The sequence below is a fragment of the Gymnogyps californianus genome, chromosome 18 (assembly GCF_018139145.2).
Source record: "Gymnogyps californianus isolate 813 chromosome 18, ASM1813914v2, whole genome shotgun sequence".
Classification (NCBI taxonomy): Eukaryota; Metazoa; Chordata; class Aves; order Accipitriformes; family Cathartidae; genus Gymnogyps; species Gymnogyps californianus.
In genome coordinates, this window is record NC_059488.1 from 6,689,311 (window position 1) to 6,705,542 (window position 16,232).

Below are 16,232 nucleotides of genomic sequence, written 5' to 3' on the forward strand. Positions count from 1 at the left end.
CCATAGGCATGGAGAATAATGAGGAGTAAGAGAGCAGCTTAGGGGAGTTTCGGGCTATAAAATTTTATCTGGCTGAAACAGAAAGTCACAGCAACATTCCCGTTCTCACCTGGAAATGTCTGTGGTAAGGCGGAAAGCTCACTGGAGAGCAACGGCGAGAATACCTCCGCAAATCAGAGAAGCCCCAGCAAAGAGGCATAGCCTTTTTTATTGGGAAAGAGAAGCGACAAACCCATTTTTCTTCTTCTCTGGATGATCAAAAGGGCCCAGCGAAACTGTATTTCTGGAATTAAATGTTTATTTAAATATGTGGATGACTTTCCTTCCATTGTTACAAGGTCAATATTCGCTTTCAAATGGAAGCACTTTATTTGGTTGAATTCTGTCTCCAGAAATGAATGGGCAACACCAGAACCTTTTACATTGGCAATGAAATCACAACACTGAGATGCCACCAAAATCTAGAGATCAGTGCTCAAACACACACATATACAAATAAAAAAGTGCTCGACATCATGTTAAAATAGAATTTGGCTTCTTTTAGGTCTTTTGACACTTCAGGCAGGAAAAACAAAAAACAAAGAACAATATGCATCAAACTAAATGAACTTCTGAAAAATACTCAGCATTAAACACAACTTTCAGTATCAGTAAATATGTTTCTTCTCTATTTACAGGTGTTACGAAAGGGCATTAGTGACTTTTGCTGGGGATAATGAGATCTCGTAGGATGTACAGTCCACACTTCTGGCAAGATTAGTAAATTCAAGCAGAGTTTTTATAAACCAGTCACATATTTAGTCCTTCAGATTTTGCAAAAGATAAATTCTACAAAAATTACTCATTCATTACCCTGAATAAAGGCAGCAGAATAAACACGTGTAGGCTCCAATACATGACTGTCGCTGTTTTTTTTCTTGCAGTAAGTTTTAAGATCCGGGCTTTTGGGAACTAGTTGCCAAGTTTATAAAAACTCCATACATGGCGTTTTAATAAAACTTCTGAAGATCAGTCAGCTAAAGTTAATGCTCCTTCTAAAGCGCTATTTAGCAACACAGACATTGCAATTGTTCAAATGTTCCACAGAGGCTGACAATAATATACTGTCCACCTAGATTAAATATACAAAAGCAAACTTTTATCTAATTTTTACATAGATGGCACAACAATAGGTGAAAATGAACTCGTCTAGCTGCTGATTCAACAGTGCATTGGACACGAGAATAAAAATACTGCAGCTAAAAATATTCTGAAGATATTTTTGCACACCTGTTAACTGCTTAACCATTTAGATCCCCCGATAGATGGATGCAACAAAGCCTTTGCAGAAATCTTTGTACAAAGCCACGGGTGCCAACCGTGTGGATCACATTCTGGTATCAGAGGTTCATGGATCTAAACAGTTAAGCGACCACAGTAGCAGCAATGATAAGGATGGTAATTTAATTGATTATGACCCTTCCGACGCCGCTAACACTAGCTGAACGGCCTCACCGTTGGTATCGCCTGCTTCTCAATGCAGGCTCCTGAGCCACTTGAATTAGATTAAAAAAACCATAAACTTTTGCTGGTTGATGCTTGCAGATATTAAGCACCATAATACAACAGCTACAGTACTAACTGTAGGACTGAGGGACTTTGTGCTATTAAAAATAAAAGTTGGTATCTTGAATGGAGAGAAAGGGACAGAGTTATGAACACAACATGTAACCCAACGCAAAAATTACTTCATCCTGAGTGGGGACGACCTAGGCAATCCCCGACATGGAGAGTACACAGTTCTTGGACACGTTTCTATATGCTGACCCTGCACAAAAGCACAGCAGGCAGCAAAACACCACACACACGTTTGTCTGCAAACTAAACCTGAGAGGTTTCACTTTAGGGTCACTGCCCGTAGTGGCTTCCATATCAATTTTCTCAAATTCTGGGGATTTTACATCCCCAGATGTAAAATAAATTAGGTCCTGAATAAATTAGGCCCTCAGGAGCTATTAAGTAGCAACTGACTCTTACGGGGCTCAGACATGTACAAGATGACTGTAAAATCCTAGCAATGGTGAAGATTCAGGGGAAACTAACAGTTATAATATAGAAATTTAGAAAGCAATTGACCCTTTCTTAGGCAGTTGAGGTCCAGATCATGTGATATGTGGAGATATTATAGCCCTCTCTCCACTGCATGACATGATAAAGTGCAGCATCACTTATCATGCTACTTCTGCTTCAAATAAAACCATGTGAGAACAGGACGGTCACAATTCCTGTCTGGCTTCTGAGTCGAGGTCCAGTCCATGACAAGGTGGGAGAACGAAATAGAGTGCGGTTTCTTTTTTTCTTTTCTCTTTTATTTTTTCTAAAAAATTCTGTTATTCAAACATTAACTGATGAGAACGCACAAGAGGTCATGCAAGAGGAGAAGGCAGGTCTGAAATGCTGAAAAACAAACCAACAAAAGAAAACCGCAGAGAGATTTAACAACGAGCCACAAAATAACGTGACCCTCAGGAAGGTGGGTGCAGGCAAGGCAACAGGGCGAGCATGCAGACTGAAACGAGAGCAAAACGGAGGTCTTTGTGACGAGCAAAATGGGGCTTCAAACCAAAATGCCAGTGTCTCTGTGTGTGTCTGTGTGTGTGTGAGAAAGAGGAGGGAGAGAGGAAGGGGGAATAAAGAGGAAGGGGCAGAGAGAACAAGCAGGGAAACAAACGTACATACGTGAGCTTGAAGGCTTTCAGGAAACAGCAAGGTCAAAGGGATTTAATACTTGCAATGAACATCAGCCTAGATTTAAAAAAAAAAAAAAAAAAAGGCTGACAAGTATTAGTGACCTTTTGGGGACAGCAGAGTATTGAATAATGCATGTGGATCAAATTTAATATCCGTAAATTCAGAGCCCAGTCCAGCTGCTGTAATCACTGTTCCCAGGGGAGGCTTTCCATGCACCTCCCTTCCGAGCTATCTGATGGGACTACCTGCAGGATTAGCACTAAAGGCACCGTGTGAAATGCTGATGGACCAGTGCGTACATTCAGATGGACTGAGGGACAGGGAAGGGCAGAAGACAGACCAGTACATGCTTGGGACTCTCTGGTTACCCTTTGCATCAAAGGGCAGCCAGCAGTTCTTTGACCGGTGTTGGGAGGAATTGGGTGGGGGGGAAAGTGTTGGTTATGTTTTACGGAGGGGCTGTGCCAAGCTGGCAGAAGAGTGGGAAAGGCTGGTAAGTTAATCTGAGCCACAAGTAGCATGCCGTGAAAAAGAGCAAGCATCTGAATGATACTGGGATGGAATTAAGGTCTGAATTTTTCAAGTGGGAACTCCAGACAAGACTGGGAGTCTGGCTTTCCATGGGTGTGTTTTAACTGCCTGCAGGGTAAACAGACCATTTTGTTTCTCCTTCTGTGACAAGCTCGCCCCGAGGTTCTTGCACCAGCACAAACACCTTTAGGAATCTAAAACATAAGAAAGACAAAAAGAAAGAGACTGGATTAGAAAGAGGCTGGGGAAAACGGGATCCCTTAAGAGTAGCATTGCCTGCAGGAGGTTAAAGGAAATACAGCATCGAAGCATCTACCCGGTGACAAGGGGTTAAGGAAAGCTCCTGAACTCAGGCATACATTGCCAGCACTCCAACAGTCATCATTCACCCTCAGCCCTTCCCTCCAGCCTGGGGATGAGCTTCACTGGGACACTGCTCTCCTCGGGGAGGAGGACGTCAGACTCAGGAGCAGGACTCTGCCAGCACTTTCTTAGTGCAACAGAGAAAACAAACGGCTTTTTAATTTTCAATCTGCAAAGGAGTACTGTTGCTGTTTAAGTGACAGCTCCAGAGACCATGAATGGTACTGAAGAATAACAACAGGAACAGAAAACAAAGAATTTTGCAGACGAATCCAGGCTAGCTATCCTTTCCACAATAGGCTGCAAAGACCTTTAATTCTTAAAGGAAGCCCAGAAACAAACAGGTAAGTGAACGCAGTCTTAGCCTCTAAACCCACCCTTTGTCACATTCCTGTACCCACAGACTTCTGGCCGAGGGTAAGTTTGCTCTGTGGCAAAGTGAAGCTACAATCCAGAAGTGTGATTTGGCCAAAGAGACTGCTGCATCCAAGGGAATACAGGATGAGTCAAACCTCCCTCGCGTTCAAGAGAGCAGGGGAACCTTCCAATCTCCTTTGCACCTACTTCCATAAAAGAAAAAACTCCAAGTGACAGCATGAAAAAGTTTTCATAGAGCCACAACAAAATATTTTTCCTGAAAAGGAATTGCATTTGTACTTAGTGTGGGAAGCAGGTGAAAAGCAGCTCTGGGCCATTTGCTTTCCCTTAGTAAAGTTAAACTTAAATGAATTGCCATTAAAAAAACCAAACCTCACAGGAATGAGAAAATATAATGTTTATTAGAAGAAGACACCATGGTACATCAAGCTATAAAGAGATTCCTGACAGATGATGATTCTTTAAAAAATAAGAATAGAAATGAAACAACCACACTGGCTGGATTTAACAAACCTTAACACAAAACAAAAGTTTCTATCCAAGTCCAACCAGATGCAGGCAGTTGAGTAACCAAAAACGCTTATCAACATAAAGGGGACCGAGTAGTTATCAAAACAACAGCTAAGTTAAGCAGAAGAACAGCCTATAAAACCATTTATATTTATACATATATAAAAGGATAAAAACAATTCAAATTCAAGTAACTTTAGTTTTTAAGTTATGTTATATACAATATTTTTTTTTTTTATACTGGGAGAACTAAGGGCAAGTATTTAACAAAAGGATTTTAAAAAGCCACAGTCCAGTTTATAATTACTGTTTCCTAAATAATTTGGCAAGCATTAAATAATCAGATATATCCTAGATAAAAAGTGCATCAGCATGGTTAACTTTTACCTATTTATTTATATAAGTCAAGGCTCTGCATAATGGTTACAGCAAACAAACAGCAGAGCTGCAGCGCTGAGAATCACAGGGCTGTCTATAAGGATTTATTTATATAACTGGAGGTGAGGAGGAACAGACCCACAGCGGCAAAGGAGCTGAAATGCTAATCAGCCCATGGCTCCAAAATTTTCTTATCAGGAAGTTTAACTTCACAAGACAGCCTCTGTTACTCGCATGTCACCCAAACAGCCAGGCTTTCTGGTAGAAGCAAACATGGCATTTTTGCTGGGTGCAATGGAGAGTTTATATAAAGCCGGTTACTTCATGCAAGTTCTTTTGTGTATCACGCTATTTCACAACACCCCTCAGTGAAAGGCAGTTTTGTTCCCAAGCAGATTTTGAGGTACCATGTTCAGTGACACAGTATGGTCAGTCTTGAGCAAAAAGGCCCAACTAGTTCCTGTATTTGACAGCCGTCAGCACCAGACACCTGCAGAAAAGCCCTGCAAGAAGCTACACCCATGTGTGCACAGAGGAGTTTTCTTCCTCATCCCCTAGCAGTCAGAGGTTGCCATAAGCCCCAAAACATAAGTTTACATCCACTACATCCAATTCGTAGCCTGCCTGTTTTTTAGCATTTATAATAGTTTCCTGCATGCATCACGAAGAGAATGAACTGTGTTGGCTCTCATTTCTATTAGGAAGGACAATAATGCTGTTTACAACTAAAATCATACAGTCGGGCCAGTACTTTCATTGGTAGTGATGCACATTTAAATTTCAAGAGGTGAACTTATACACGCATCAGCTGAGTGAACAGTACCTAACAGAGTCTTTCATTGCTGGAGATATGACATGTGCATTCATCTCTTCTAAAGAAAACCTTCTGAAACAGAGCTCTTAAAACAACCGTAGCAGCAAACCAGTAGAATAAAAGGTGAACAGGCCTATGCAAACCTACTCAGAGATTTTCTGAAGTGATTTGTACACATCTGGAAAAAAAAAAAAAGGCAAAACAAGATAGACATTACTGTTCTTTTTTGTGATAGGGTTTGCTAACACCCTCTGACCGGAGGTACCATTGTAAACTTTACAAACAGCCCTCACACTGTATTTGCAGGAGTATGCAGACCCAGCTTGGCTCCCATGAAGACTACAATCAGGAGGGCAACTGCAGCGCACGACTTACCTGTCCTATTCATCTCAGGTTCGGCAGCAGAGCCCTGACAACACAGGCTTCAGCTGACCGAAAAAGCTCGCCAGCTGCCCAGCGGCTTTTCACAAAGCATTTAGCAGTTGCATTTCTCAGGCAGAGCTGCCTCCGGCTCGCGGCACTGGCACAGCCTGGTCAGGCAGGTACGCCCAAACCAGAATTGATTCTGCTGGCTAGAAGTCACAGATGTACTCGGAGCTGCTGCGAATGCTCCCACCCTTCATGCAACTAAGCTTTAGAGGTACCACCTGCTCAAGCTTCTTTCCAAGAAGAGGAAAGAGCTCCAAAAGTTTGTAAATGCTTTGGTATTTACAGTGTCATTTTCAGGAACGTCATAGCCTCCATTTTAAGGACTGAATGAAGTCACTTCTACTAATATATTAAAAATCAAATGAGAAATTTGCAGCTTGCAACAAAGTTTGTCTTTTAAACACAGTAGCACTTCCCCCAAATCTTCATACTGCTCCTGGGACATTTTATGGAAAGTTCTCTTTTAGCTTTTCTTTTTAACCAGAGAATTGAGAAATAAAAGAGGTAAACATTATAGTGCCTTTACATTAGATATTCACAGATACATTTGATTTTGTTCCTGAAGTCCAGCAAAATTAATGGAAAAACATAAATGATCTGAAAAACCTCCATCACTGCTATAAAAGTGGCTGCAACTGTATCAGCCTTCACTCCCAGCACAGACTGCATTTTTACCATCATTCAGCATCACCCTGTAACTTACATAATACCATTAACGTACTGATACGACTTTCTGGCTGGTATTGCACTACTCCTGCAATAGTCTCTCCGGAAGGGTAAATTAAAGACAAACTTTGGCTAGTTCAGTAAGCAGGACTGTGTCAGGGTTTCTCACCCCACCCAGAGCGCGCTTTGCTTCACTTCCCACCCAACCTGCTGCTCTGCTCTAAATAGGTGATTTGCTGTAACGTTCCACTGATGTGAACCACGCTGCGTATCTGAGGGCAGGAGAGCCATGCTTGTTACTTAAGACAGATTTAGATGCCACACTAGCTTAGCTGTTTCAAGCAGCCTACACTGCTGAACCACAAATTTTCCAGCAGAATAGTAACGTTGCTTTCAACTATTGGCACACACAAAGCAGTCGATCTCCATAGGAGAGAACACAGGGATAAGAGATGGGATCTCCCGTTCTGTGCTTTCTGCCTTGTTCTGAATATGAAGCAAGGAGAATGTACAATCCACGTTCCTCTTTCAAAGGTTAATAAAAACCGACCGAGGGGCTGAGCTTTTTGCACTCTTTTTGCATCTCAACTGACCCTGTATTTGCCACCACAAACATAAAACTACCGTATTATGGAACAATAAAACGACCCCAGACTTCTGTCTGCAGCAGACAAGGCACTGCACTGTTTAATACTGAATGCAAGACAGTGAACTGATCAAGTTACAGTGTTTGTTTACAGAGACAGTCCTACTCCTCTCTTCCTACTGTCCATAAATCCCAATGAGAATGGCTCAGTTTTCTTTTGAATTGGATGAGGCAGCTTGTTTCACACCAAGAACTCAAGGTCTAGGAAACACAACAATAATCTGAAGGATTAAGTGACTGAAAAATCACCAATTATTTAACAGTGGACTTCAAACACATCCTGACTTGAAACAGGACTAAAATCTTTTGATTTCTCAGTGTATTACATCACCAGGTGTTCATGGTGCTAGCATATGTTCTAGCCACGATTCTCCTCTAGCACTGCTTGCTTACACAATACACCTATTTGTGACGAGTTAAAAGCAACAAAGAAACAGAAGATTGTGGAGTCTAAACTCTGAATGTCTCTACTGATCGTGTGTGAGCAAAAGATTAAACCATCAGTTATGGTCATCTGAAATAACTGTATTTCATCTGAAACAGCAAATACACCCAAAAGACCATTTTCTGAAATGTATCAAGGTGGGAAAGAACAGAGGATCTTTCTTAATGTCAATGTTTTACCGATTTATCAAGGTAGACAGGTTTTGGCAAAATCTCTCCTTCCCCTTCCAAACACACTAACTAAACGACGACCAGGTTTCAATTCAAAAGGTCCACAGAACACATTAGGTTCTGAAAAGCTACCACACTGAGACACAAAACAGCAGTCTAAATATTTCCTATGTAACATTCCACTGAATCAGTTTGGGACAAAGAGCTGACTTGTGAATGTGTCTGAGACTTGTGAACGTGAATATACACTTGTGAATGTGTCTGAGATGCCACCTAGATATCTGAGGAGAGCCCATATTATCCCAAATGGCTTTGTGTTTCCTGCACTAAGGTGGGCGTGCAATGGCAGTGACAGTTGAACAAGCACTGTCTAGGAAAGGCTGCATTTCCCCTCTAGTTTTACAGTCTACCACACTACCCTTCTCTGATCAATAAAAAGCACGTTTTGCAGTACAGCAAGCCATATTAGTCCATGTACGAAATAATGCACTTTGTGGCACTGTACAGACTTCTAAAAGGCTCTATCTGCAACACAGAGCAGTTTCAGGGTTGGATATCTCTGTGAAAGCAAATAAAGTAATAATAATAGTATTAAATATAAGTCATAGCACCTTTGGCATTTTTGTCCAAATAGACTTCAACATACGACGTAGGGACATAGCCCTCCTCATCTTCGTTCCTTCGGATTCGTGTCCACCCATCACCTTTGTCTTCTTCTATTACATAGAGCATTTCGCCTTCTGCTACAGAAATTGTTCCTTCATTCTGACCTGAAAGACACAGTAACACGGAGTTTAGGCTGTCCTGCACAATGGGAACCACAGATGCAGTGGGGGGTGCTCAGGGCACACTCGGACCACGTGCTGACGCAACCTTCGTTGCACCACTAGCAGCAAGAACAAGAGCCCGTGATTCTGGAGACAACAGTGTGTGCACAAAGAACCAGATGAATGTGATCCTGACACCAGAGTTTTGGTTCTTTTTCTTGCAGAGTCCCTGCGTAACACGAGACAAATCACTGTCTTAGCGCCTCTCTACAAAACAGAATCATGCCAGAGCCTCACTCACCCTTTCTTTGTCTAAGCACTGCAGGGGTTAAATGAAGGTTTCCCACTTGTCCTTGGCATATGAACTAAACAAAACAGTAAGTGAAATGAGAGTAAAGTTTGAGTGATACCTTCAAATGTATAGAGCGCTTTACATGTTCCTATGGTGGGTAGTGGTTCTTCATCATCAAATTCATCGTCAAAATCCGTTGCAGGTACTTTCATCTCAGTCTCCTGACTTTGCTCTTCTGTGTAACTGCCATCTGGGCTGCTCAAGAGAGGAAAATACACAGCAACTATAGCGACCAATCTCAGGAGCAAAGAGAATGACTTGGTTACCAGACATGTGAGCAACTGTAGCTGGAGCAGCTCAGCAATTCCAAAGCATGCTCAGACCTGGCTGTTACCACTAGCAGCTGTCACAACGCGATGGGTGAGACCAGTCACTCTTCCCATCAACAGCTGTAAAAAATGCACCTACCTCACTCACCTTCACAGCAGTGAGCGCAGGGGCTATTACACATTTCATCATATTCAGAAAAGTGGCTCAAAGTTGGGATCTTCTATATGCTAAAATCAGGCACTTCATGGAGTGCTGCCTTTAGTCTGGTTACAGAATAAGTCTCTGAACGCTGCAGAGCTACCGCTTTCGTGATTAATAAGCTAAGGAAAGCGGGTCCAGTTATCAGTCTGAGCAGGACAGCTCTGTACAGATACTGTACCTCTCCCGGTCCTGCGCGCAGCTGTTTACTGCTGAAGTGTTCTGGGCTTCATACAGTCCGCTCTGCCGCCGGGCCTGTTCAGTCCGCATGGGTAACCTGCCCTCCACCTCAGCCAGCCAGCCCTGCAAGGGGAAAGCAGTCTCATGCTTCAACTTCCAAGGGGATACATGTTGCTTTTTCTTTGCTGTGTTATATTTGACATTCAGACTATGGAACTAAAACCAGACTGCAAACTCCTTTGAGTTGCAGTTGTCAGGGCGTACAGATTCTGTACTTCAAGTGTATATTAAATCTACTGGTCTTGCCAAAAACCACACTTACTGAAAACTCAATTCTTTTTTGACACTGGATGCTGAAAACACTGTGACCCAAGAGAAGCAGTTAACAATAGCTGTTGGGAGATGCTGCTGCTCTAGTCACAATAAAGTAGAAAGACGTGTGGCAGCTTATAGTCGTCTCAATAACACCAGAAACACAGCAATCTCAGTGACTGCTGAATGCAGAAGGACTAAAGCTGGGGAGAATGAAAGACCCAGTCATTTTCAAACGGATAAGAAAGCAATGGATAGTAAAGCCAACAACTGTAAGAAACATCTAAAATTAACGGGCTGTATCTATTTATGTACATAGCATAACTTACAGAGTGAAGCCTTTTCTCAGCCCTATAATCCTTCTCATGTAATTATAACGGCTTCATATATTCCAAATAACCTTATGCTCTTGAGATTTTGTATCTCTAAGAAGCTTCCTGTTAACAGCAGACTATTCCTTAAAACATATTTCATCTGATGGCTTCTGTCTTGCTGTTAGACTATAAATGGTGCTTTGCATTTATGTTCCTCTGATTTTCCACAGACATCTGTAACATGATGCTTCAAATTATTTAATTAATTAAATAAGCATCTGAACCCCTCTGGGCAGTCCAGAGAGCACTACATTTTCTCTCATCCTCCACTTAGCAAAATTGGTTTTCTGTGGCAAATTAAACAGCAGGACTGTTGGCTGACAGTCACAAGAGATGGTGCATATTTATGTTACACAAATAGGCTCAAAGATCTCAATTAATGTGAGTGCTTAAGTAGCACTTACCCATACATAGTAAGAAAACGCATCAATACATCTGGAAAAGCAATGAAGCATCTGCTTAGAACTGAGCATACGCTGAGCTACTTTTTACTGAAATGTCTCGTCCCATACCTCAAACTTCTGAACTTCTAATCGTAACTTTTCAATGTTCTGTCCAAGTTCTGCTAATCTGTGGTCCACACTCGCTGCATCTCCCATCTGTGGGTTCTTGATATACACATCTTTCATTTTCGTTAAGGCATCTCTGAGAGACAGAACAAAAATAAAACGTGTTAGTGTGGCTGGGGACAAATGCCTTTCTCTAAATGAGGGCAAATGAAAGGATGATAAACTGCCTCTTCTTTATCTCTGGTTCAAGCCTAATCTGTTACAAAGGTAACTGAGAACATCCAGACAGGGGCTTTTGCCCTGTATAGAACCAGCCATTAAAAAATAACAGCAAAACCACTTGCAGAGGAGAATTTACACTGTCAGAGATGGAAAAAAGTGATGCCTTTACCTACAATGTGACACAACAGAGACATTGTACGCAAGCCAAACTCTTCAAGCTCCTACATTAAAAGGAGCTCCTCACTCTACAGGCAGCTGAGAGTTCTCCATGTGAGCAAGGCTGGCAGGAGGAGCCTCACCAGTGGATCGTGAGGCTACACAGATGTGCTGTGTCGGTACAAGCACACAACACATTTAGACCAAATGATTCAAGCTCCGTGTGCCCCGCTTGAAGAATCCTAGCAGAAAAATGACTGAATTCTTGGACAGTGGCCTTTTGCAAGGCAAAAGGAGAAATTTGGTATTGACTTTCAGCCTGACACATTCTTTTACTTAGTACTACATAATCCACTTGCTAACCCTGGGGAAAAAAATAACTAACAACCATTGCAACGAATGATAGCTTCAACTTTCTAGATGAATATCATCCCAGTTTTTGGGGCACAGATGAACAGTTGCATCATTATTATCCATCATGGGCTGAAATCCAGTTGAGAAACTGGGACAAAGAGCTGGATGTGGACATATTAATAATAAAAATGGAGTGCTAACCAGAAATTCTCACCCTGCCTGTTGCAGTTTGTCTTTTGCAACCCAAATCATTTGTGAGATATTTATTTCACACTGCTTAAAACTAAGCTAAATCCAGATGGTTTGCATTTGTCACAGCGCAGCGACAGATGGACCTTAGGCCACATAATGCGACCCTGCATCCTGTTAAGTTATACAGCATTTTTACTAGACTCTTTCTGGGGGCTGTGTTTCGTATCAACCCAGATGTCAAATGCCTAGGGTTTCAGAGATGTTAATTTTAAGGCCTGCTATGATGAATGTGGTACCGTAAGGCCAAGATTAACATAGTACATGCCTTCATGAGCTCCCTTAGGAAAGCCTGCGGAGCTCTCACTGACAGCAGCGTGCTGCCTTTGACCCAAGCCAAGCTGAGGCTGAACTTACAGAAAAAAGTTATCTGCATGATGATGAACATTTCAGAGCTTAGAGAAGGGTGGACTTACGAGCTGATTTCCTGTATTGCTGGCACAGCTATTCAGCTTTTCTCTAGGCATTAGTTGTGGGGAGAAAGGTTAATGTGAGTCCCACGACTCAAGTTAACACTCTTTATATTTTAGAGTTTCCCACCAAACTCTTGACAATTGCAATCCTGTGCCTGCCTTTGCTTTGTGCGTATAGAAAATGGGAAAAAGTGTGGGTGGCAAGGAAGTGGGACTGCTCTGTGGCTGAAGCCCTGAGGGACAATACTGCAAACATATGAGTCACGATTATTACTATTTTTTTAACTCTTATTTAACTGCTGGTGCTACTTCTTCAATCATACACTACCTTTATTTAAAATAACTTCATTCTGCTCTGATTTCATATCTGGTTTTAATGTTGGGTTACCTCAGAATCAATACAGAGCAGAAAGGAAAATATGTACAGAGACAAATATAAGTTACCACAGAGGAAAAAACCAAAGCAATGAGAAATCATATAACCATATGCAGTTTTCCTTTCATATTCATGATATAAAGCATAAAGAAGAAAGTTTGGGTTACTAGGCAAAATAAACAGGTTCTTCAAAGCAAGCTAGCAGAAAATGTAGCAGATCTGTACAAATGCAAAGCAGTACTTAGGGATAGACTAGTACCGGAGAGGCTAAGTCTTGAAATCATTCAGGGAAGAAAAGTTCTGTCTCTTGCAAATGTAACATGCTGAATCTTTAATGCAACTGCAGAATGTGAACAAACACAAAGCAACAAATACAGGCTGCCAGAATCAATAAGAAGTGCGTAACGAAAATAGCCTTATTCTCAATCAGAATGATAAATGCAGCCTTGTAGAAAAAGTATCCACAAAAGCACAGGTCATTATCTTTCTGCTTCCAGGAAATGTAAGCTACAGATCAGAGTCTTAAGATACACACCAATCCATCAGCACTTTTGACGATGCTCGTAATAGCCCCTCTTGTTGGGATCTACCCATGCCCATCATACAGTAATAGGCGCTCTGCTTAGTGCTGAGAGATCTATGATTATACCTTTGACTGAAGCTGTATTTACATCCTGTTCTTTCCTAAAAAACACCCTCAGGAACAGCTCACATCAAGAAACAAACTTAGCGTATCTAACAGTAACCTTTGTCTGGCTCACAACTAAACTGCTGCTCTCCTGCGAAAGCCCAAGCAAGCAGCTCCAGAAAGAAGGAAAAACTGTCTCCAATTGTTACACTTATATCATTCCATCCTTATACTGAGATCTTCTCTTCTCACAATTCCAAAGGCAGGATAGGCATTATGCTGAGGTGGGAGAATGGAATAAACAGAAAGGCAGCTTTTGCCCCAGCTCTGACCTACATCAGCCAAAATTAAATAACTGATTTCAGAATCTGAGTTGTGGAGAGCCTTGCATCTCTCAGGTGTTTTTAGCCATATTTAAACTCTGGTTCTTCTTTTCTTGGAACAGCACATAAAACAAGTTCTAGGTTTGTTTAATTTGCTCTTTCTTACATTTTAGTTGTTTCTGTTCTATATGAGACTACCTATTTCATTTTTCATTGGAGAGGTTTGACATACCTTTGATCCATCTCCTTCTGAATGTCTTTGTTTAGTTCATCGACTTTTTGCTGAAGTTTCTTTCTTCTTTGCTCAGGTGGGAGATTGCTGAAGTCTTCTGGCCCTGCTCCCTGCACAGAGTGGAATGAAGGGGGGGAGGAAAAAAAAAAGAAAAAAAAAATAAGAGCCTGAAAGAATCCTTCAGGATTGCATTTTGAAAACAGCTCACAAAAATCTGTGCAAAATCACAATGGTCTGAAGCATTGTCATCTTTTGTACTGAGAGTTATCAGTCCCTGAACGGTTAGGAATCTGGATACCTTAGAAATAATCCTAGGACCACATCTCACTTCCATACCAAATGGCTAATGGGAAGTCACCAACTAAAGAATGCCAGAATTCAACAGCAAAGCTGGGAAACTATTTTTATCCATAGTTATCATCAGATTTTATTTAACAGAGTTCCATTCTCATGGAAAGCTGATCTTTCCTGCCTTCCTCTACTCTGCTACAGACAGAATCCCCATAAAATCAGTTGCTAGCTTTTACTCCTGTGTCACAGTCGCACTTCTCATGTGCACTACTAATTGCTGGCTTGCTCTGCATAGTCTGAGTGTTGGTCCAATACAGCTGATTTATGTCAGGGCTCTCCTGAACACACTAAGGTAACAGAAGTGCTTCCTCTGAGATTCTGCAATATGAAAACATGCTGCATGCTTTCCAGGATCCACATTCCATGTCAAAGTCTCTCAATTTTTCCTCTCTCACTTGTACTAGCATAAAAATCAGGAGTTATAGCAAAGCCATAGAATCAATCAATTTGAAATCATAACCGAAGAAAACATTCGAAGACCACAGTGGTTACCTTTGTGTGATTCTGCTTGAAAGCCCCTTTTCTGCCTTCAAACTGCTATGCCTCTTCATGATTGCTTCAATTTGATACAGCAGATAGATGACACATAAAATACATCCATACTGTTTTCTTCAAAGTACCACCTATTTTTGTCTTGCAAGAGGGCAACGGGGACAGTTTGGGTGGGCTATACTGAACACACATCAATACTAACTAGTTGCACCATAAAGGAATGAAGTTCTTGTACATAATCTTGAATTTGTACAGGTTTTTCTTGTTTTGGTTTCTGCTCACTCCACGTCCCATTTCTAAAGGGGAATACCAGAGTATGGGAGAAAGAAGGGTAAACACACAAAGCTGAGTAACCAAATTCAATGGCCCATCAGCTTACCGAAAGCTCGTGAGCAGAGTTGCGACATTAGTCTTACTAAAATGCCAAATCTCTCTCTCAGAGGAGTGTGATTTAGTGGACGCTGCCACAAAAGCTGCCCATTACACCCTTTCAACTCTGCACTGAATGTGCTCTGAGACAGTGCACTCTTTCTTCTGCAACTGCAGAACAAGCTGCTTAGAAAGAAAGCGTGTGGGTGTCAGTGGGATGAAGGACAACTACAGACAGGTCATCTTCTCCTCTGGTCTAGCCATTGCAAAGTAACAGCACAGGCAAACCTAATGAAATTGCCATATTGATTTTCAGTGAAAGATGGCATATGCGTCTAGTAAAGCCTTGATCATCTGTGTAATAATACACTTAAAATTCCATTTCATGAGACAATGAGACAGCAAATTTAAAAGAAATGAAGGAAACAACTAAGTTACACTGATTCTGAAACTTTAACCACATGAAGTCCTAGCAGTGCTTACATTACTTGTTGTGCATGGTACAGGAGAGATCTATTTTAATTCATTCTTTAATGATAGTATTTTGCTTGATAGTAACTCCCACATCACATTAAACATGAGAGTGATTCAACATATTTTACGGATAATCTACACACTAAAGCCATACATATCTTTAAGGCAAAGCATCTGGAGGTAGCTTTGTAAATAAACAAGCAGTTACAAGAAAGGCTATATAACATGTTCTTCTCAATTCTAAGCAGAAGAGACAGATATGCTTGAAAATATCCCCAGTTATACATAAGGAGAATGTAACAGATGTAGTCAAACAAATTTGGAAAAGCATCTTCTTTTTGATTCTTCAACTTCATTTAAAAGCTCTAGGCTGGACTAAATTCAGTATCTTTGTTCACAATGCTTCAGACCAAAGCATTAGTGTTGCATAGAAATGCATGCCTGAGACTAGGAGGTGATCTCACTCAGACTTTATTCCATGCTCAATAATTCCTCATCATAACAGAAGCTACAGTTCCTCCTCCAAAAGGAAGAGTCAAGGAGCAATTTTTGCACATGCTGGGCACGTTTC

At 41.3% G+C, this 16,232-nt stretch overlaps 1 protein-coding gene across 6 annotated transcripts in view; it reads right to left on the reverse strand.

Annotated features, from left to right (window-relative positions):
- Positions 1-4,384: 4,384 nt before the first annotated feature.
- Positions 4,385-16,232, reverse strand: part of FNBP1 (formin binding protein 1) — a 99,593-nt gene continuing 87,745 nt past the window's right edge. For 3 of the 6 annotated variants that reach the window (XM_050907753.1, XM_050907751.1, XM_050907749.1), the window contains 6 exons: positions 13,976-14,085; positions 11,026-11,158; positions 9,829-9,950; positions 9,238-9,374; positions 8,672-8,830; positions 4,385-5,882 (listed from right to left, as the gene is read on the reverse strand). In XM_050907753.1, the coding sequence (XP_050763710.1) occupies positions 5,848-5,882; positions 8,672-8,830; positions 9,238-9,374; positions 9,829-9,950; positions 11,026-11,158; positions 13,976-14,085 (696 nt within the window). In that variant the 3' untranslated portion in view covers positions 4,385-5,847. Of the gene's footprint in view, positions 5,883-8,671; positions 8,831-9,237; positions 9,378-9,828; positions 9,951-11,025; positions 11,159-13,975; positions 14,086-16,232 lie in introns of all 6 variants that reach the window. The other 3 variants (XM_050907752.1, XM_050907750.1, XM_050907748.1) reach the window with 1 other exon arrangement.